General features: G+C 40.8%; 2 protein-coding genes across 5 annotated transcripts in view; one reads left to right on the top strand and one right to left on the bottom strand.

The window, feature by feature from the left end:
• dock6 (dedicator of cytokinesis 6) overlaps positions 1-22620 on the bottom strand; it is a 35021-nt gene extending 12401 nt beyond the window's left edge. Inside the window, exons 1-24 of one of the 4 annotated variants that reach the window (XM_074656010.1) lie at positions 22425-22620; positions 20006-20093; positions 18142-18320; positions 17893-17961; positions 17624-17750; positions 16975-17187; positions 15692-15777; positions 15509-15575; positions 15095-15244; positions 14210-14290; positions 13825-13981; positions 13569-13699; positions 12217-12310; positions 11947-12109; positions 6918-7035; positions 5350-5420; positions 5122-5260; positions 4904-5005; positions 4733-4819; positions 3352-3583; positions 2533-2697; positions 2234-2406; positions 621-722; positions 129-215 (exon numbers count right to left, since the gene is read on the bottom strand). In XM_074656010.1, the coding sequence (XP_074512111.1) occupies positions 129-215; positions 621-722; positions 2234-2406; positions 2533-2697; positions 3352-3583; positions 4733-4819; positions 4904-5005; positions 5122-5260; positions 5350-5420; positions 6918-7035; positions 11947-12109; positions 12217-12310; positions 13569-13699; positions 13825-13981; positions 14210-14290; positions 15095-15244; positions 15509-15575; positions 15692-15777; positions 16975-17187; positions 17624-17750; positions 17893-17961; positions 18142-18320; positions 20006-20093; positions 22425-22474 (2931 nt within the window). In that variant the 5' untranslated portion in view covers positions 22475-22620. The remainder of the gene's footprint in view (positions 1-128; positions 216-620; positions 723-2233; positions 2407-2532; positions 2698-3351; positions 3584-4732; positions 4820-4903; positions 5006-5121; positions 5261-5349; positions 5421-6917; positions 7036-11946; positions 12110-12216; positions 12311-13568; positions 13700-13824; positions 13982-14209; positions 14291-15094; positions 15245-15508; positions 15576-15691; positions 15778-16974; positions 17188-17623; positions 17751-17892; positions 17962-18141; positions 18321-20005; positions 20094-22424) is intronic. The other 3 variants (XM_074656007.1, XM_074656008.1, XM_074656009.1) reach the window with 3 other exon arrangements.
• Positions 8434-11035, top strand: angptl8 (angiopoietin like 8). Its single transcript, XM_074656011.1, has 4 exons — positions 8434-8854; positions 9544-9687; positions 10681-10791; positions 10882-11035. Exons 1-4 carry the CDS (start codon positions 8543-8545, stop codon positions 10897-10899), a joined length of 585 nt encoding a protein of 194 aa, XP_074512112.1. The 5' UTR covers positions 8434-8542; the 3' UTR covers positions 10900-11035.
• Positions 22621-22998: the final 378 nt, after the last annotated feature.

Raw genomic sequence — 22998 nt, 5'->3', positions numbered from 1 at the left:
AAGACACAACTGTTAAAATGTCATGAATGGTGATGAATGTTGACGACATGGAAAGTTGATGAATGTTAGGACATCAAAATGTGTTAGTTTGTTACTTTACAGTTTGTTATAGTGGATGTCAGTTTTACCTTCTTGGTAATCTGCCTTGTGGGAACTGAAAAAGAGGCCACGCTGTCCAGAAAGGCAGACATGCGATTGTTGCTGCGGTCGTTTGCCTGACATGGAGTGGCGGTGAGGTGAACACACAGAGATGAGGACAAAGTGATGTGAAAATGGATGAATGGAAATGGATGGGTGGCCAGAGAACTCTCTATGAACTCTGGTAAAGCAATCTGATGAGCCCCGGGCAGAGATTATGTTCTCTCAAACACAACAGATGTGGTCTGTTAGTCGGCGGTGAGAGGATGAATTGTGAAAGACGGACGAGATGCAAAAGGTGTGACAGGCTAGCAGAGTGAGAGGCAGACGGAAAACAGACGCGACCTCAGGTAGGTAATGACCCAGGTGAGTTGATCAGAGATGGTTCAGGATGGAGGTGGTGAAGGTGAGAAGGAGGAGGAGGAGGAGGAGGAGGAGGAGGAGGAGGAGGAGGAGGAGGAGGAGGAAGAGGGATTTGGCACCTGCTTGAGCTCACAGCTGGAGTTGGGGTTTCGGCGTAGCACAGATCTGGAGCCCCCGGGGGCATAAGCAGAGTTTACCCAGGAGTGGGAGCGGTCAATACCCTGCCGTAAGCCACCAGAGACACACAAAACACACACACACACGGTGCGGCAAGAGGCAAGGGCACGGTGAGTAAAGGGAAGGTAATAACCACACAAGATTATTTGAAGGATAAAACTGGGAAGAAACAAATAAGGGACGTGGAGTGTAGGAAGGTGAAGCAAGGACAGCAGAGAGGGGAGAGCAAAGGAAAGACTGGAGGTACTGAGTGAAACAAAAGGGACAGAGGCACACAGCATAATTGCATCTTTGACATGAGCAGCATCATTAACTGTTGGCACAGAGTTATCAGTCAACTGAGCTTATTCAATCTGCTGTGAAGAGCTGAGACAGTCATTACAACAAAATAACAGACTGATATGGGATAAACAGAAAGTGGGAATATGTCATAAGAGCTACCGTAAAAAACACTGATTTGATCATTTTGTTGTGCTGCTGTTTCTTTTTTAATCTAACGGGGATATAAATAGAGAATAACAAGATGGAGAGTCATTATTTAAAAATGACCTTTAATGCTAGACAAAATAAAATATGAGACAATTTGCAAATTAAATGAACAACAAACTCCTACGACAACACAAGTTAGAGCCAATACATTACAGATTCCTCACAAAACATTAGAAGACGACTAAGAAATGTATCATTTTAAGAACTCTAAAACTAAATATGAACTATTTGACTGCTTTCATGACTTTCAAAATGACTTTAAAGCAGGGCTATACCGTCATTTTTATACATTTGAAGCTTCTGCTGAGGTTTTCGAATGAAGCTTCGAATGTCTGTCGCCATATTTAATGATGTCATAAAAAAAATATATAAAATATCTCAAACAAAATCTTCAATTCGAATAAAGTGATTAACCGAATTAAATGAGCTAGTCTCTTTTTATCAAATTAACTTTTCTTTAAAAAGGTACACTGTGTAGGATTTGGCATAATCGAGCTGTGTGGTTGCAGATTGCAACCAACTGAGTACCCCTCTGCTCACTCCTCCCTTTCCAAGACTGCTGTACCGCAGTTTTGTACTCTGCGGCTCACGTTACCAGCAGTTTCACAAGCGTGTCGGAGAACTACCGTGGCCTTCAGGTAATGTAAAAAGATGACAGGCTCTCTCTAAAGCCAGTGTTTGGTTTGAGAGATCGCAGTGAAAATGTTGTTCTTGAAAGGCTAAATGCCAAAAAATATGGATTGAAGCATAATATTTCGTGAGTAAAAACATGTTGGAAATTTTGGAAATGATTACTATCTATCTGTTTTCAATAAATATGAACTTTTGGACTTTACAACGCTCTGGTATTATCGGAAATGCCGGGTTTGAACAGACTGAACAGACATGCAAAAGAAAAAATATAAAGCTGCGCAGAATTCGAATGTTGATTTTGAATTTGAATGTCAACGTTATGAAGCTTCAAAGTATTCAGTACAGCCCCACTTTAAGGCTTTTCCAGAACTTCCACTCACACTAACTACAGCAATAGTGGTATAGCTCTAATAAGAAGACAAGAGCAGCTCACCTTGCTCCCCATGATCCTCTGCACCTCTTCATCAGGAGAAATTGGGGTACTGGCCAGGTCCGGGTTGGAGTTGCTGATGCTCTTGGAGCGGGACAGGTGGAGGCTGCTCGGGCGGGCTGTTGCTCTCGATATGGTGGCGTATTGCATCGGCAAATCGTAGGCCTGCGTGCCAGCTACTCATGGAGATGGACGAATAGAAATGGTGAAATATTAGCAAGTCAGCAGCCATGTGCCCAATCAAATGACTGCTAGTGTTCCAGTGAAAGGCTCTCTTTCTGCTTCTCAGATTGGTGACTCACCTGCTGGGGGTATTGTGGGTTCGGCGGTTGGCACGCGGAAGCAGTAGTGGACGTAGGACACCAGCAGGTTGTTGCGGCCGTGCTGGTCCTGGTTCCCCTCCAGGTTCTTGTGGATCTGGTTGACCAATAAAGCCATAGCTTCGAAGGCAGCCCGGCCCAGGTTCACTGTGGATACAGTAAGAGGCAGAACTTAAAACTATCACTGGGAAAAAAAACCATTTAGCATTATTGTAGAATTTAATTTCAAACTGGCACGATTTATGCTTCACAAATTAGCCACAATGCTTATTGAAACATTAACACAATTTGATGTAATTATAAATAAGTATCTGATGTCCTGTCTTGTGTGTCACTGAAGTTGGAAACAATAAAGATTTGGATGTACAGTAAGATACATAAAGTAAATGAAACAGGTTTGTTGCCTAAATCATAAAAAAATAGTAATTATTCATGGAAACAGGGTTCCCTGTGCATCTTCCAGCAGCTAAATCAGGTGCCTCTCAGCTCAAAGACAGAGAACTTCCAAGGGAAAAGAAAGGACTGAAGCACACTGATTGAGTTGCAGCCTTTAATTGTGCAAACTGACTAACGTTTCAACTTCATCTGAGTTAAAGAGCTCTCTTTGACTCACAGTAGTGTTGAAACATGCACAATTAAATGCTGCAAATCAACCGGTGTGCTCCAGTCCTTTCTCTCCCCTCGGAAGTAATTATTTATTATCCATCACATTATCTACTCAAATGATCGAATTAGCATTTCAGCCTTGTTCCGAGAAGAGCACTTCAAATCTCAAATAGCCGTCCTTCAGAGCTCGCTCACCGATTTGGCCCGCAATGACCGGTGGGTAGACGATGAGCTGAATGAGCTTGTTGAGCAGCTGGTGCAGGAACCTGATGCAGGTATCCAGCAGAGCCCCTCTCACAGCAGCCATGCTGGCCTTCAGCTCCCCCTCCATGTTGGCCTCGGTGATGATGACGTCCTTCAGGCGGAAGGGGAAGGAGTACTCCTCCAGAACATACACTAGAGTGAAGAACTTATCCAGGTGGGGGTCCTGGAGTTAACAACAGAATAAATATGAAGTATCACTTGAACTGGGGGATGAATTTTAACTTGGCAGCAATTTTTGCAATAACATTTTTGATAGGTTGAAAATCCAATACATTTTTTTGAGACAAGATTGAGAGTCTGTGATTTTCTGAATGTAGTGTTCTGACATTACATGCATACACTGCTGATAGGAGCGTTGATAATAATAATAATACATTTATTTATGGAGCACGTTTCATACAAGAGAAAAACTGAACTCAAAGTACTTTACAAAATAAATAAGAATGCAACATATTCAAACAAGGATAGACAAGAGAAAATGAGACAACAAGAGGACAGTGGATGCTAAAATATATAAGTGAGAATAAAAACAGACCATTAAGAATAAGAAAAATTTGAGAATTAGAAAAATAAAATAAAAAATAGTATGACATTAATTATAATCTAAATTAAATAAATAGGTTTTCAGCTGTCGTTTAAAAATGTTCAGTGTTATAATACACGAGGTCCACTTTTTGAAGGTCTCGTCTCAGGATCGATCGCATTTTTACTCGGCCTTGTGTCATCTTCAGACAAAGAGGAGTCTAGATTTTATTTCAAGACCGGGTCAAGACCACAACTGCAGGGATATCACTAAGTTGCCTGTGCATTGTCTGAATTATTCGCTAACATCATTACTGTGATTGACCATAGAAAACAAAATATAAAATTCACCTCTGTAATGCCTTTTGATTATTTTATCAAGACATTTCTCATGGTCGCTCTGGACGGGCTCATTTGCATAAAGGACTGTTCCCCGCCTTCTCATTTTGAAAGAGCAATGGCCAATGAGGAAACTCCAACACTCTGTCACTTAGTAACAGACTTTTGCGTTTGTAGGGCTGGCCCTCTGCGGTCAAGCCAAAAAACTCTGAGTTGTTGATATCTCAAATGTCTGTAATATACTTCAGTTAGTTTTATTTTCTCTCCAGACAAACGCTATGGGCATTTCCATTCATAATAGATGAAAACTATGAAGCTATTAGTAAAAATGAATTACAGTTTCAGAACGTCCCACAGTAACACTAACCTAATTTCAATAGGGTTTTTAAAAGTCGGAGGAAAAAAAACATGGAAAAGCAGAAACTATAGTATGAAAAGCACATTTGTGTACCTGAGTATGAACCGAGGAGGCCGCCGTCACCTCAACATTGAACACTGCTTTGTGATTATCCACCCACTTCATGCCTGGGAGCTGGACCTGCCGCAGAGTGACATCCAACTCATTTAACACAAAGGAGTAGGTAATGACTGATATAAACACTATCTCTTTAAACACACTCACGTCAGGGGTGAGCACAGAGTAGCTGGGTGGGGGCTTCTCCACCGAGACGGGCAAACTGAAGGAGCCGGTGCGTAGTCGGCCGTGCTGCATCAGAGGGATCCACTGAAAGAGAGAAACGCGATCGCTCACCGATGGCAAGACAACAGAAGAAGGAGCCATCACACAAGTAAGTGTGGGTGGAAGTATTAAACGTGGGCCAGCTGAAGGAGAGTACTCACGGTGTAGCCCACAGGAGTCTCCAGAGGAGTGTTCTGTTTGGTCTGGCAGCTGATGTGGTAGAAGGTGAACAGCAGATGGTGGTTGTCTGTCAGATTGGCAGGAATCTTCATCTTCATCTCCTCATAGAACTCAGGAGACCTTTAGAGGAAGAGTTAAACACAACGTTTAGAGGGAAGCCGCGAGCTGGACCGACTCCAGCGGAAGGTCAACAGGTGATGGAGCCTTACTTGTTATGGTAGATGATGGGAGTGTACGCATCCTGCATGAACTCGGCACAACTCGACTTCCCAAAGATGACCTGTCAAACAGCAGAGTGTAAATATGGTTCTTCCAGGACAAATAGGAGGAAATCCTGTGTCTGATGTGGTTTCCCCACACAAAACTTGATTTCTTAAAAATTCTTAAAACCGCATCAGTAACACTTTATAATCACCATCATTAATAAATGGTAAATTTGTTGATTAAACTTTAGTTAAATAATTATTAGTAATGCTATAATTTATGTTATTTTAATAGTTTATTGTTGCACACATTATAACATTTTATATACTATATCAAGTATTTGTTAATGATTACCAAATGAGTTGTAAACCTTTAAGAAATTGTTCATAAAACATCTATAAACATTACAGATTGATAGACCAGATATTTGTAACACTTTAATGGGCTTATTAATTGGCTTGTAAATTATTTAAAAAACATTTGGATGGCTATTATAAAGTTGCAAGTGATAATTATAATACCTTATTGTAGCATCTTTAAACATAATGTTTATAGATGTTTAACAAACGATTTCTTAAAGGTTTACAAATCATAATTAATATACTAAATATAATATACTATTAATATACTAATATATAATATACTATACTATACTAATTAATATAGTATATAAAATATATACAATATCATAATGTGTGAAACAATAAGCTGTTAATAGTTTAATAATGTAATCAGAATTTAATTGTTATCTCTTATCAGCTATGATTTAATTAAAATCATATAATTTATAAACCTCATATACTATTACACAAACTAATGATAAAATAACAAATTATAGCTTAACTTATAATTATTAAACATTATTAATTATCATTTAATTGTTTGTTAACAATAAAATTAATATTAACTGAATTTTAATTAACTATCCATTTACCATTTATTAATGATGGTTATTATAAATTGCTACCAGTAACATAAGCAAAGGGACTTTAAAGAAAGTTAGTAATCATTGATATTATACTTTTGATTATTAATCAAAATCTAATAGGCAATATTAATAGGCCTATTTTTAACTTCTTATGTTATCTGTGTAGGTAAATTAAGACAGTTTATATGGAGCAATCATTTTAAATTGATACTCCACCACACTGAATATAGCACTAGATGGCAACACCCAAACAGTGTATCCAGTATAATGTTTTGATTATAAGCATGTGGACAACAGAAGAGAACTGGATTGTGTTGGAGGAGGAGTTTGAGAAGTTTCTGTGCATGTCAGACCACAGCCTTGTTCTCCATAAATGAGAAAATTACAAATTTTAGCCTTCCAAGTTTACCATTCAACCATTTCATATTCATTAAAACTAGTTGCAGTTCAAACATGAAAGATCACTAAATGTAACTGGAGGATTCTTCCCTCTGTGCTCAAAAAAATATGTCCCTTTGAAGAAGTTCACTGTTTACAAGAAGACATCATACACGGTTTCACTGCCTCAAGCTGTTCTGTGTGACTCAAGTTTCATTTTCCTCAGAACAACATCGCAGTCACTTATTATCCTCGACTGTGACTCACCGGCAAAGCTTGACTGGGATCCTCTGCTGCCATGAACTGGACCTTCACAGCGATGTTCCTCACTGAGCCCTGACGGCTGCTGAAGTTCAGACTTTGTGGGTAAACGTAGAGCAAGTTTCTGAAAGGCAAAAGGATGCAAGGTAGGGAATGAGAAAGAAGACAAGGAGTTCAAGTAACATAGGGCCTCATTCACTTATATGTACTCAGATATGTTTTTACTTTGCGCACACAAAATTCGGATTCATGACATGTGTGTACCGGACAACTTTGTTCTCACCACCGTGTGTATGTTAGTGAATCAGAATCATTCTAAATTGACAGCCGTGTGTAATCAGCATCCTGCCACGTCGCCATTTCTCTATATAAGGACATATGTTTGCCTAGAGAGGTTCATTATGGAGGAAGCAGTGAAGTTGTTGTAAGAGAGAGAAACATGTCTCCTAAAGCAAAAAAAGCTAAATCATTTCGCGACTCAACAGTATTTACATACGCGCATTTCCATGGCACTATAAATTGGTGGGAGTAGCTGATCATTATAGGCCAAGTCAATAAAAACAATGAAAGCTGTTACTTTTTAATATGGACATTTTCATATACTCTATTGTAATTATGACAAGAATTGATGAGGATGATAGGGCGTCAATTTCATTTGGCCATAGCATTAGTAAATTAACTGTTTTAAATATTGTTGTCTATTAAAGCCTATTTTAATGAATGCGATTTTAATATGTTATGCATTTTTTACAAATTTCCCCGCTGTAGGACGAATAAAGGATTATCTTATCTCATCTTTTTTAATTAAAAGCTTTGTGTTACGTTTTCTAAGACAGCCGGGCCTTCATCATTTGTGTGTGTATGGATGGTCTGAGGCAGTTTTAAATTTGTTCGTACTATTTGTACATAAGTATTTGTACACACGGTTTAAAGATTTGTTTGTTTACTAAAGATCACAGATTTGTGCAGATGCACTGTTTGTGAATGAGGCCCATTATTTTTTTTTATTTTTAAATTGTACTTAAATGACAATCAGAGTCATAATATACTAATCGTGGGAGGCACTTTGACACCCTGGTTTCAGCTTGTTATGCTCCTGACAACCTACAAAAGCATTTAATCGTCTTATTCCCAGAAAAGAAAGAGATAGAGAGTGTCATGTGTGCACACGGGGAAAGTGTTGGCTTGTCACCTTAACTCCCCTCCAAGGTAAACATTCGACGTAACATTTGTTCATATTTTGAAACAGCTCAGTTCATCCACTTGTCAAGAGGCAATGACACACCACAGAATCACATATCTTTAAAATAACATTAAATACTGCGCAGATTATGATGCTGCTCGTACATTTTCTATATCAAACACAGGAGGGTTACATACATCGTTAAGTATGTAACATATGTTCGTGTCCTACATGACAAAATAAGTCTCTCAGGGGGTTAAACTTCAAGGCAGGGTCATGGACAAGACCTGTGATCGAACCACAGCTGAGCTAATGTTTGCCAGGGTATTGCACGTGCACATCCAATATAAGGCGCACTGACCGCCCTCCAGCCTTTCCTGGCTGAGAAATCAAACTTTTGAACAACTGAGTGAAAGTAGACTACAGTTTGTAAGCGACTGCCGGTATTATGAAGACGATCTGGGGCCTGTGTCTGCTTTGTTTGGCCGGGGGGTTAAGAGCAGTCATCGCAGCTCCGGTCAGGAAGACCGGCAAGATGGAAGACAAGACTGCGCCACAGGAAGAGGTCAACGTGCTCATGTTTGGTGTCATACAGTTCAGCGAATCCCTTAACTATGTTTATGAAAGCACTGAGGCGAAGATAGCTCGAATCAGCCAGACTCTGAGGAGCCGTGAGGGGACTCTCGAAAAGCTGGGGAGGCAGACTGAGCAGGCTGCAGAGGTGGAGAGACAGATCAAAGAAGTAATACAGCTGCTACAGGTAAGAAAATATGTAAACAACGGATTCCCTGTGTGCTGTTGAATGGTTGTGTTATTACAAGAGAGATAGACACCGAGAATTACAATCAAACTGCAGATCTGAAAGGCACAACCTGCAGGAGTTAGAGGGAGATAGAGGAAGTATGTCAACTATGTAAAATCCCCATCAGATTGAACTTCTCTGTTTCTCAGCTCTAAAGAGAAAAAAACAGCTGAACAGACATAACAGAGCAGCTCTTTGCTCATTTGCTAAAGTGGTAAACAACACAACGCCTATACTCTGTGATAAATCTTATGATAAATCAAACTCGTTCCAAACAAAAAGCTGCTTTTTCACCGCATGATATTCGTGTTCCGTGTGAAAGTACTCATGACAAAAACAACAGTTCTAAAAAATATATTGACGTACAATTTAATCGCTCGGGAAAAAAACGCTGCCGGTGTGTAAAAGCCTTTAATGTTCTTGCTTGGGCAATCATCTCTTCTTCTTTTGTAAGACCCATAATCATCATATGACTCTTTAATTTATTTCTCTGATGTATATGGATAAATGTGACTCTTTCATCTGAGATAAGAGAGTGCGAGTGTCATTAGAAAGCTGCATGTCACACTGTGGGGCCGGCAGCTGCCAGCTGCACTGGGATCGGTGTTGGGGGATGAGGATAATATGGGCAGATGCTCTTTTGACAGGCCCAGATGGCCAAGCAACAGGCTCAGACCAAGAGGACTAAAGAGTGGCTGGCCGGCAAGGAGCAGGAAGGGGTGGAGCTGAAGACAAAAGTGAAGAAGCTGGAGATGTTTCTCAACACCAACATGAGCATCAAAGAGCTGCAGGTAACAGAAAGCTGAAAGTCTCTGTCGGTGACTTTGAGCAAATATGTTAAAGTTATTTTTATAAAACTATCACTATATCCTGACAGTAGTGCATGAGACAGATAATCTGTGAAAAATAGCATGCTTCTCTGTGTCCTCCTGTGCTCCTAATGACATTTACTAGATTTCAAAGACTGAAGGAAAACAACCAATCAGAGCCGAGGAGTCTCTACAGCAGCTGTCAATCACTGCTCACGAAACTTGCAAACTCCAATCAAAAGCGGTAGTGTTTCCGAGCACCAGAGTCCCTTTAGAAAACCTCTCATTTTATTGCGGGGTGGTTGCTGCCGGAGGTCCCGCTGAAGTGAACTGAAGGAGTCTTGTGAACCTGCATAATTTCGTCTGATTTCGCAAATATCCGACCCGGAGGCACAAATAATATAGCCAATATTCTCGCTGATGGTCTCGTTTACTTATTTAGGTCATATAGAGGCAACGTCAGTATTACATTGAAACTGTTTCAAACAGTTAGTAAATGAGAAATCAACATGCAAATCCCGATCCCTTCTGAGTTCCCTGAATTTACCAGAATGTGACCGTCATATTTAAGATACATGTTTTTTTTGTTTTGCCATAAGCCACAAACTTTCCCAATTTTACATCTAAACAGTAGACTGTACTTGACTCTGATTGGTTGGTTTGGTTCAGGTGCGGTAGAAACTGCAAATGCCATTAGGAGCAGTAGGAGGAGGCAGAGGAACATGATTTTTTTCACAGATTATCTGTCTCAGGCACTACTGTCAGGATATAGAGACAGTTTTATAAATATAACTCTTTATCATATTTGCTCAAAGTCCCCAAAAGCAGCTTTAAGAAACACCCTCACTGTCACACCAGCCTGCTTATATTTGCTTTTGGTTCATGCAAAAGCACCTTAACATATTTGAACAGCAGTCACTGATTTATTGACATACAGCAAGTACAGGTTACTTTAACTTTATTCCTGTTTTTTAGGAGAGAGCAGAGGAGCAGTCATACATCTTGAGAAGTTTACAGCATTTGACCCAGTTCCAAAAAGAGAACATCGAGACTATGAATGAGAAGCTCTCCAAACTGCAGGCGATGGTAAGTCACTTGTTCAGAACATCATGTACTGTTTTAAACTTTTGATGTTTTCATTTAATTAAATTTCCCGTTTTTATTTCCCCCCTCCAGAGTGAAGCTATGACATAGCTGTTTCAACATTCACCACTGAGGTCTCACAGTCTCTCACGTCCATCCAGATCTCAACTCTGGAACGTCACTGCACTCCCTTTCGACCCTGCAACGTGTGCTATAGATCTACTGTATGGCCAGGAAATTGATTTGTTAGTACTCATATGATTATATCCTTGTTGTTGCAGCTGTCATCTATTTCTTATGTAAAAATGTTTGTGTCTTTTGTTTGTCTTAACTTTGATGTACTTAGTAAACCTTGTTTTTAAAATGAACCATTCAATTAAATCTGTTAAATTATTAAAGATTTATTTAAAGAGTCATCTGTAAATACATATATAGAAAAATCTCAAAGATGATAGCTTGCTTTTTTTGTATTTATATATTTTACAGAAAAATAATCATCAATAAAATGTGTTTCAATTTGATTAAAAATACAAACTAAAGTGAATTCAGAATGACTGTCAAAAATCAATACCCACACAAACACAGTACGCCATGCATGCAATGAATGGGTGAATGTATGTTTGTTCTATGGGTCAACTTACAGGGCCCTATTTAAACATGCATGGCGCAAATGCATTTAGGGCGTGTCCAACTCTACTTTGTCTAGTTAAACGGCGCATAATCTGGGCGCAAAGTAAGGCGCAAGGGACAAAGGGGTTGTATTTAGTCTCCTAATTAATCATAGGTGTGTTTTGGACATAATATTAATCAAACCAAGTGTCATCTCCCATTCCCTTTAAAAGTCAGGTGTTCCTGGACATTGCTATTTAAAGGGCGGACTCGGCAAATTAGAGAAGTGAGCGGTTTTCTGCTGAGGAAACGGATCTGCTTGTGTGCAAAGTGAAAGCGTGATACATGTGATCCACAGCCAGTGCACCCTCTGCCTCCACTTGACTGCATATGAGCAAATGCACTGATAACCTATTTATTGACTGGTGCAGCTTTGAGGGGCAATGCCTGTCCAAATGAGCTTTTGTGCCCCCGCCCCAAAGAAAATTCATTATGTCATAATTAACATTGAACATGACAAGAGCCCACAGAGTGTAGGTAAACACTCACCTGTAGGTGGTGTGCGGTGTGTATACGTAGCGAGCGGGAAACTCCAGCACGTCTTTGGTTGGGCGAACACGTGGGTCGGGGTAAGGCTTCACATGAAGCAGCTCCGGTGACAGACAGTAATGAGGCGAGTCCGGAGCCGGAGAGATGTCGATCTTCAACTGGGCTGAGGGACAGAATAAATCATGGATACACAATCACCCATAATCCTTTCTACATGAATTCAGATCATTTCACATAAATATCTACAGTGTGTGAGCATATGGCGTTTACCTGTGACGGGCCTCAGTCGTCGCAGAACAGAGGACGGTCTACGCATATCTGCCAGGTACTTGTAGAGGTCCTCGTCACTCAGTCTGTCCCCCTCCTTCATGTACACAAACAGAAGAGCAGAGTTTTAGGATTACAAAAACCTCATTATAATATAATTATAATAACTGTTACTTCTAACATACACAGAGGAACAACAGGGCTGCACTACAATAGCTGTGTTGTAGTACAGTTCAATTGTCAAGCATATTCCGTATGGGAATATCCGAGAAGACACCGACAGCGGAAACAGCTGATCAGTCATGTGAGTTCAATGTTCACTACGTCAGAACTTAGGCCCTGATCACACTGAGCGCGTTTTGCAGGCGGAAAATGTGAGGCGCACTACACTGCCTTTTTACTGCCCGATCAGACAGAGCGTTTCTTGCAGTTTGCTGCTACTTTTTATTTTCTCCCAGGCAACCACCAAATGAGTGCTTACGTTACATTATTACAAACCATGAACTGTACGCCACTCAAATAGTTAATAGTACAGTTTATATGAATGAAAATAATTTACCCTGAAATCTCAAGTACCGCACTAATTTATCTCCTACCGTTTTCTGTTCAGATCATGGTAACTACGGTTGGTAAATTCATAAAGCTCCAGGTATCCAGCAAAAGTCAGCACAATGAGAAACAACGCTAATGACGTTGGGCGCTTTTTCGTTCTGAGCTGAATTTTTTCAGAGCGCTCAAAACGCGAGGCACATAGAGTGTATGAACGCGAGGCGCTCAGCAACGCAAAAGCAGCGCACAAAACGCTTCAATCTCATTGAAAACCATTACAAAAAGGCTGCTAAAACGTGCTGTGTCTGATCGGGGCCTTACTCGGCAAAGGCAAAAAACATCTCAAACGAGTATATATATTTTTTTTTATGTTTTCAAACAGCTTTTCTAATGCACGCATAAAAATATGTGAATGGAAACATGGCTAATTTTAACTTCTTATGAAAATATCTGTGGTTTGTGCACATTTTTGTGGGTACTGGGGGCTGCTTGCCAATTCTTCCCCTGTACTTTTATGCTGGCAGGTGTCCAGCCTCTTTTAAAGAAATCCATCCTCGATTCATTCATTGTTAAATACACAAGTTTCATTTTTGTTTAGAGATTAATGGTCAAAGTAGTGTCATCTTAACTTGTGTTGTTTCCTCGGCTTCTTCACTGACATGTCGTGTAATTCAAGACTCAAACCTGGACTTACTTTTGCCGATACAGTAACAATACTCAGCGTTTTTAGTACAATTTAGCCACATTACTGTCAGGATAAAGGTAACAACAGTAACTACTAAATGTGTCATAAGACAGAGTCTGACCTGTTTAAAGAAGTTGGTGACGGTTAACGTTGCTGGACGGAAAGTGGCAAAGTTACACATGTCATCCCCGACACTCATCCGCTCAAACCCCTTTTTCTTCTTCTCATTCCAGGTCCCATGACCTTTTCGCTCTGGCAGGAAGAAAATCATATCAGAACATATATTAGAGAGGCATGAATGTTACTTATGTAATATTTGTTGTGCGTGCATGTCTGACACGGGATGAAATTGAGGACGTGTCTGAAGTCAGCAGTACCAGAGTCAGAGTCCGGGTCCGACCGATCCAGACCTCCCACACTGCTGACGATGTTGATAAGGTGAATGGCCGTCCAGGCAAATGGCATTCGAAAACGGCCAAGACGACTACATGACTGCTCCGCCTGCAGACGCAGCTTCTCCAGCTTCTCCTTGTGCTGAGGTGGGACGAAGAGCAGACAAGATAAAATAAATAAATATATATATAAATATAAAGACAAGCTTAAAATATCTGCTGAGCTGCCACAGATGATGGTAAATATTGCAGCTACCCAGACAGAATTGAGTAATGCAGATAATGACTAGACAGTAAAAGTGCCGATAAGCATCCTGGCTGCTGGCCCTGATCATTGCAACAGTTTAAAACATATTTTTGGCTTCATTACCTTGGACGAATCTGACTCTTTCATGACCATGTAGGGTTCACAGCATTCTCCAATGTCTCCTTGTTGAAGGACTTTCTCAAGCTGAAATACACGCACACTGTTGTTAACACATCTTTTATCACATACTAATATTTGAACTTGATTTTGTTTTAATTAATATAAGTTAAGTAGTGCTTAAAGGGATAGTTTGGGTGTTTTGAAGCGGGTTGTATGAGCTCATTTTACTGCTAAACAGCACACTACAAGATGTTTCTGATAACATTATGAGGCGAGAAATAGGCATTACAGTAACAGAATATTGATTCATATTTGATCAGCACTGCCTAGTTTGAGCGTTTGATCGAAGTTTGCGAGTGATTGACAGCCGGCTCTCATAGACGGCAGCTGATTAGTTGTTTTCCTCCGGTCTGTGAAATCTTGCAGATGCCATTAGGAGCACCGGAGGACTCAGAGGCACATGTTTTTTTTTCTTCAGATTACCTGTCTCATGCACTACTGTCAGGATATAGTGACCGTTTTATAAAAATATTTATTTGAACCATATTTACTCCATTTCTACCCACTGCAGCTTTGAACTAACATTTATTATTTTAGGTGTCTAAAATACATTTTGCTGCTTCCCCCGTCCACAGCAGTATTTGACTTTGTTCCCGTGCTGGTGCTCCTGTCTGTTTCTTCAAACAGGGGGCGTGCCGACCGCCATTTACTGTAGGTAATACACTGACTATGGATATGTACCTCATACAACCCCACTTCAAAACACCCGAACTATTCCTTTAAAATGCCAATTAAAAGCGCGAGTGAGCTTCTGCATGGGCCGATAAGAAATGATTTTATTCCATTAACATTAAGATTATTCTGTGTAAAAGTGTGTTCTCTCAGTACCTTAATGACCAAGAAGATATCAGCTGACGGGTATGTGATGGAGAAAATGGCAGAACGGGCCAGTGTGGAAATGGCCATGTTGGGTGTGTGCGGTTTCAGCAGCCCTTTCATCTGATCCGAGTTCAGGTCAAAGTAGAAATTCTCAGAGATCTGTTGGAGGGAAGATTGAGATAAGCGGGAAACAGCAGAGGGAGGGGAAGGAAAGATGATAATGGAAATGTACGTCAAGGGATTTTAATTCAGTTCTGACTCGGTGATCTAAACCACTAAGACCACTTAGACCTTTTTTGAGACAAGGTAAATTTGATTAGTTAAGCATGAGCTCAGCATTACGTAAGCGCTTTCAGAGAGTGAAAGTCATTGGACTCATTGCATCAGATATAAAATGATCTGCTGGAACAAAAAAAAAAATACCTTTTTCTTTTCCTTGATGTCATACAGGGCAAGGGTTCCAAATATTGGCTCAATTTCTATTTCAAACCTGAAAAAAATACAAAATCTAGTTGTTAAATATGGAGAGTATCGCGGGTATTTCTAATAATGAATCAATAGCGTGAAGACATAAATGTCAGCTGCTATATTTTAAATGTTACTCACTTCAGAGACAGACACTTGACCATGATCCTCTGGCCACAGTGTTCCTTGGGCACTTCAGGGACAGAGCATCTCTCTACTGCTTCATCCTGACACACACACACACACACAAAAATGCCATGTACAATACACCCACCAGCATAACATTTACACAGATGTCATGGCAACGTAGCGGCAGAGAAAGCGACAGTGTGGACACAGACATAAAAGAAGAAGGATGGAGCGAGAAAAGGAGAACATTGAGGGAAAAAAAGCAAACAGCTCTGGGTTTGCAGACATTATGGACATTCACTTTAAGGGAACATTCAATAATGTTACTCTGAGCTGAACAAATGGCACCTACTACATTTACCAACATTTCCAACCAAGTATTCACTCTGTGTTGTTAAACGCATACATTACAGTAAAGCCCCTTTCCCACTGGACAAAAAAAAAAAAACACTACCACCTACTAATATCTGGCTTTTTCTTTAGTGGGAAAGGTCACAATCTGCATTCATTCCCAGGACAAATTACTCTGCAGTAGTCAAGGGTATATATCGGCTCCAGCTCCGATCGGCAGTGATGGTAAAGCTTAACATACTGTATTATTTAATATAAACTAGTGATCAAGAGTCATGAAGAATACTTATTTATATAATAAAAATCACAGTTTTTTTTAACTTTAAAGGGATAGTTCAGGTGTTTTGAAGTGGGGTTGTATGAGGTATTTATCCACAGCCAGTGTATTACTTACAGTAGATTGCCTTGCAGACACGGGAGTTGCTGGTCTATCGCTGCCTCGAACAGTTCATTTGTTTGGTGTTTAAAAGGGTTAGTTTGGATTCACCAAAGTCACATAAACAAACTAACTGATCGAGACAGTGGTAGAACAGCAACTCCTGTGTTCTTTGAGGTAAAATTACTGTTTTTGCCAATGGAGTCTGGTGGCTTTGAGGAGAGCATAGATAACTGCTTCAGTTCCCTGTCGAAAGGGTTGTCTGACGGCAAGGTAAAGCAGTGACATTTTCTAAATATGGCGTACACTTAAACTGATACAGATTTTTTTAGGTGTCTAAAATACTTTTTGCTGCTGCCCCCGTCCACAGCAGTACATTGTTTTGCTCCCGTGCTGGTACTCCTGTCTGTTTCTCCAAACTGGGAGCGTGCCGACCGTCATCTACTGTAGGTAATATACTGACTATGGATAAGTACCTCATACAACCCCACTTCAAAACATCTGAACTATCCCTTTAACATATCCTGTTCCACAACAAGAGGCAGATACAGGCTGGTTTAATACAAACCTCATCAGGGGGAGGGTACAGGCCCAGCAGATCATTGTGGCGCCCCTGCTGGCGGGCCTCGGTATTGCGGTGGTCCATGTCCTCTGCAGCTGCACGTTCCAGCACAGACGGCAGGAGGGCGTCCGGGGAGGAATTCTTCAGGTCAAAGATACTGGAGGCCCAGCTGCCCCGAGGAGTCTCATCGAGGCTGACTGAACGCCGCTTTGCGTCATCCTGAAGCAGAGTGAGGCGGAGAGAGGTGAGATCATGTGTTATTTTTCCTTCCAGGCAAAGATGTCACCTTTAAGAGCTCAGAGCAGATGTTTTAGAAACAATACGCTTCAGATCCTATTACCTTATTACCCATTAATATGAGTCATATGGAGCCGGTGTAATGGATAATGGACAAGGTATATCCTTTTATCCATTACTCATTCTCCATATGATCAACTCGCTGAGTAGAATACCACTCATACTGCCTTCTCCATCATAATGACACACAAGCTTCACTCTCCACATCTCTTTGTGCAGGTATTAAATGATGAAGCCTCTAAGCTTTTACTCCTGGCAACACTATGTACAGTAGATTAGTTTAATGAACCTAAAGTGGCTGAAAAGGTCACTCAGCGGTTTTACGATAGCGTGTCCTTTGAACATCCCCATCAGCTACCTGGTCATCATGGCGCTCAGCAGCAGCAGCATCGTCCAGCTCAAAGGTCTGTTTGGCGAGCCCTCGCTGCCTCTCCCTCTGTCGCTCAGAGCTGTGAGGGGTGTGTGCGGTGCTGTAGCGTTGATATCTACAGGAAATCAGGCAAAAAGAGTTGTCCCAGTAATCACGTAACTGTCAATCACGTCAACAGTGAACAGAGAAAAGCGGTGCACATTATTAAACAATAGATGATACATGTACTGTGGGTTAATTCAGCTGACACCACTTACTTCCTCTGAATGACGAGCCAGTCATCTGTGTAGACTGCCAAGGCGTCTCTCACTCTGGGATCCAGGGAGCTACATAGGAAAAAAACACATTAATAATTGAGCAAAGCATGCTTTTAATATTTATGTTCGTTCAGTGTCACAGAGAGAAAGGCTTTGTTCCTGTCTGTGGTAATGTTTGTCCTCCATTACAGTAATATTAGTCCTCTGTGTGGGATGTGTGTTACAGTATGAGGGTTGTGTTGGACTCACTCCTCTTCCTCAGGCAGCGGGGGCTCCAGTGTAATGCACTCTTTGTCCAGCGGGAGGAGCTCCAGGTCGTCCTGGGGGAACTCCAATAGCTGTCGGAGCGGGCCGGACTCCACCCCGGGAGCGTGACTGCTCACATACTCCTCATAGTCGACTGGCTCAACCACCTCCGTCAGGGGCAACTGTCAATCAACATTAGACTGTTATGTACCAGTAACTATGACATGACAGATCCTAATCTGATCAGCAGGATCAGAAGGAATTACAAGGAGCAGTAAAAGGAGACAGGATGTCATTAGGTAGACCGATACGGGATATTAAGACATTTATACATCGTACAAAACACAGAGAATGGATGAAAATAAAACAGAGAGGTAGTCATGTAAAAAACAATATTTTTTTTCTCCAGTGAACTTGTGAATATGTATATGAAAATAGAGCTGCAACGATTAATCGATTAGTTGTCAACTATTAAATTAATAGCCAACTAGTTTGATATAGTTCTAACTTGCACTATTTTACGTCTTAGATTCTCATTTTGTTTTTATTACTTGTGTGATTTTCTTTTATACATATTTAATGAGCCCGAGACCCAAGATTTTCATTGACAATAACTGCTTCTGTAATTGTTGTGCATTTGATAATAAATAACTTGAAACTTGATAAGTTTAATGTTGTACGTGAATGGTGTTGCGGTTTTCGGTTCTCCGTAATTCAAATCTCGATGCACGTACCTTCCTTTGTTTACGTTACAGCAGACGAATCTGCCAGACACGACGGCTAGCAGTCACTTAACGTATATAAAACCACTACGTGCTTAAATAAATGATAGTTTAACCTCTTCCACTCCTTGAGGGCGGCTTTACTGTAGCAGGCTCAGTTTTAGAGTGAATGCACTGGTATCATATAAAACTAGAAAGCATAAGAATCCACTAATACCAACCATGTCATGCTAGCATGCCGGGAAAAACGCTAAATAGCAATATTCAAAGGGGTTCCCTCCCTTGACCTCTGACCTCAAGATATGTGAATGAAAATGGGTTCTTTTCTTCTGCATACTGGGGTCTCTAAGCAGTCTTGGAGTTACAGAAATCGGGTGTCACTGTAAAGCTGAGACTGTTGTGGATCCAATGAGCCCAACTTTTTATTTCTGATTACTGACTAGAACAACTTGACACACAGTGCTGAGCTGCATCTCAAATTATCTTCAGGTTCCCAGCTTTCAGATGATGTACACCACTTCTATGTGACATCTACTGTTGACCTGCTATGTCCCCCTAAAGACCCCCTTTACCCCCTAAAAAAAGACAAAAAACGTGTCAATGAAAAAGAGGGGTTGAGTGGAAAAGGTTTATACATTGTCTCAGTAATATTACCCTGAAACCTGTTTTCGCTCATCTCTTTGGCTCTTCTTGAGCACCTCTAGACTGCACTGATTTAACAGTCTCTTCTCAACAACCTTTGTCTGGTTTCTGCTTCGCAGCGGAGTCCATAGAGAGTATTCATAAATTTCTGCTGGACTACATCAAAACTCCACCGTCATCTTTGTAAATTGACAACAGACATTTTCCAAAACACAGTGTCTTATATAACTCCCCATTACTCTATTTTGGGTGAGCATCCATGCAGAAACCTCGCCTGGCTGTTAAACAACACAGGTGAGCGACAGCAGGTGTATCATGTTTCAAAACCACCTCCCTTCACGTCTGCTGTCAACACTAATTAAAACTACACTCATCCGCATTCTGCACTCCTTGTAACTTAACTTAATTCACAAAGTTACACCCATCCACTTCTGACTTTGCTAACTGAAGCTTTAAAACCTACTGGCTTGAAACTCTGGCAGGTTAAAAGCAGTGTGACTCACCGGTTGGTGTGCGCCTCCTCGTTTCTTGGTCAGCTGAGGAGAGCCATAGTCTCTGGACACTTGTTTTCTGACCTCTGCAGCTACCGTCCTGAGCAAGAGAAAGATGTCAAAGATTTGTCAGCTAGTAAACAAAGGCATACATTTTCACACATGAAAACTAGCTGTAATAATCCTGTTAATGGTCAAGATGTGTGGTGTTGAAAACTGCAGAAATAAAATGCTTTTTTAAAATGATGATGCTAATTTACATGTTTCAGGTTCCATGTTAAAACTATACAATCTGCAAAGCAGACATTTTTCAGCTTCTGGTACCAGTAGCAATGCTAAAGGCCAGCAGCTGTTCTGAACAGGGACTCAAGCGGATCTCATAGGGAGGTGGCTAGCTGGCTCCAGGGAGCAGGCACCGAGCCAGAGCTCTGTTCGTGGCCTTTATGGACTAACGGCAAATGGGAGGCTTAAAGAGAAACAAAGCAGGAAAAAAAAAAAAAAATCCTCTCACAGAGACAGCAAGCAGCTGCTCCTCTAGAACCACAAAACGTCTGTTTCTTACATATACACAGCTGCAAAGGCTTCAACGTTTCACAAACCATGGTCCTCATGATGACATAGCTATGGTTCATACTTCATTCCATCAATATGCATGGAGTATTAGGCAGAGAAGAAGTCCTATGACCTCTACTTCCATCTCGAAGATGATGCAAGACTGCATGTTTGAATTTTATGAGCGCTATATCCTCACAAGATGTGGAAACACTTTCTGCAGCCTTCAGTTTAAAACAGGAAAGAGGAAAGCTATCGACTGCAAGGGCAATAGCCCGAACACCCACTTCCCACCCTTTCCTGCATCCGGCACTAAACAATGGTCTCGGTCCCACTTAGGAGAGGACGGACTGGACTTGAGGAATGCAGTAGGAGACTGTTCAATGAAGCTAATATCTCTACAGGATGTGTTATTGACGATCGACAGGCATATAAACAAAGTGGTATGCTACCATTAGTGCAATATGCGAATCAAAATAAATCCACCTTGTGATGGAGCCTGATCCAAAGTGTATAATAACCGCTGTACTGACTGATACTGATTTAAGCAAAGGTTTTCACTGGGCTGACAAAATATTCACTTGCAGGTCAATGATAAGAATCTGTCATCCTTGTTTGTTTCCGTGAGAAGCTATTGCAAGCTATTTCTCGATTAAATGAACTGTGACGACAAGGTTTGGTGCAAAAAATTTAAAGCACAGAGAGGCACAACCCTGGACAAAATCAAGGTTTGGAGGAGCCCCATTTATATATAAACTGGGGGGGAAAAGTTCGTAAACTTGAGTTTGGTCGATTATTTCTCTGTTGTTACAATGCTAATTGTCATTGTATTTTACATCGTTGGAAAGCCTGTTTATTTACCTTCACAATGATGTCCAACTTGTAAGGATCATGCATTTGTGGGATGAGCAGCCGAGCTGATTATGTGGGTAACGCCCAAGAAAGATTTGCCAAAATGCTCTGATAATGGTAAACAGTGTATTCTCCTGTTGGTATTGACTCTTGTTTTGAGTTGTTTGGTGGATTGGATGATTGAACTCTCTATCAGTAACAAGGAACAAACAGGAGAATCCTTACAAGTTGGACATCATTGTGAACATAAATAAACAGGCTTTCCAACGATGTAAAATACAATGACCATTAGCATTGTAACAACAGAGAAATAATCCAACAAACACAAATTTCCGACCTTTTTCCCCCCAGTTTATATATAAAAATAAGATCTAATGCAGCAAACAGGGAGACACTTGGCTGCAAATACTTCCACACACACCAGTGTTGTTAAAGCATGCTATTCTAAGAGCCAGTTGACAGATGTGGAATGCCTTTACGCTTTCTCCTGGAATCTGATGAATGTTTCTTTAGTAAAATAAGACAAACTATATTTCCAGTAGTAGTAGTAGTAGTAGTAGTTGTTTACCTTTCCATGAGAAGGGAAAACCAGTTTACAACATGTGGAAACAGGTTGCTACTATAATGCTGCAAGGCGTTCACACGACAAGAACAAAAACATCATAATAAATGACATTATGTTACGTGTTAAAGCATTTCCCTCGTTGTTATTGTGTTTTTATTACTCACAAAATGACAAATCTGAGTCATTACATTAGCCCATTAGCTTGACAATCCTTAAAGTAGCTCAATCATTGTTGATGACAATGCTTCTTGTACACAAAACAGGCTATTCAACTCTTCAAAGTGCCAGAGACCTTCAATAAACATGATTTTATATTATAGGAAGGTCGTTGTGTTTACACTGACCGGTTTATGGTCAGTGAAACCTTTCAGATCCTAGCATAGTGGCTATATATATATATACACGGTGTGTCCAGCAGGTCACTCTCAGCTGTTAAACAATAACTTCTGTTCACAGTCTCACCGGTTGATTTTATGAGCAAACGCCCTCCTTTCGCTCGCTGTAGATGTCATTTCTAATCCCCCATGTAAAAGAAGCTCCTCGAAGTCAAACTGGAAGTACTCTCCTCCTCCTTCGCTTTGGCTAAAGTCCCCGTCTTGTGTGGTGATGCCACGGACTCTTCCGACCGCTTCCTTCTCTCCACGCTGGGACTGCTGGGCACCGGATCCCCTCCTTGTTCCTCCTAGCGGCTGGGAGCAGAACCGTAGTGGCTAGAAGGGAGCCAGCAAACTGGGGGTAACTCTCGCGAGATTATAAAAAGGTAATTAATTAATTTCGATTAGTTAAATTTAGGCATTGACATCGAATATTTAAAGGTGAGGAATTGACTTTGAATAGTTAAGATTAGGCATTGAGGTCGAATAGTTCAAGTTAGGATAGGTCGTCGGGCAAAGTCTCGCGAGAGTTTATGCAGACCTCAGATCAGATTTCCATTCTACACACGGCAGCTGAACCGCGGCCGTTAAGGGTAGTGGCTAGAAGGGAGCCAGCAAACTGGGGAAACTCTCGCGAGATTGTGAAAAGGTAAAGGCATTAA

This window comes from Sebastes fasciatus, chromosome 13 (genome assembly GCF_043250625.1).
Source record: "Sebastes fasciatus isolate fSebFas1 chromosome 13, fSebFas1.pri, whole genome shotgun sequence".
Taxonomy (NCBI): domain Eukaryota; kingdom Metazoa; phylum Chordata; class Actinopteri; order Perciformes; family Sebastidae; genus Sebastes; species Sebastes fasciatus.
Note: the sequence above shows the minus strand (reverse complement) of the source record. Positions and strands in the feature narration are given on the sequence as shown.

What these genes read in the sequence shown, in the direction of transcription:
- angptl8 (XM_074656011.1), top strand. Translation starts at nt 8,543, where the DNA reads ATGAAGACGATCTGGGGCCTGTGTCTGCTTTGTTTGGCCGGGGGGTTA. An exon ending in AAGTAATACAGCTGCTACAG is followed by an intron (nt 8,855 to 9,543) that starts GTAAGAAAATAT and finishes CTCTTTTGACAG; the next exon opens with GCCCAGATGGCCAAGCAACA. An exon ending in TGAGCATCAAAGAGCTGCAG is followed by an intron (nt 9,688 to 10,680) that starts GTAACAGAAAGC and finishes CCTGTTTTTTAG; the next exon opens with GAGAGAGCAGAGGAGCAGTC.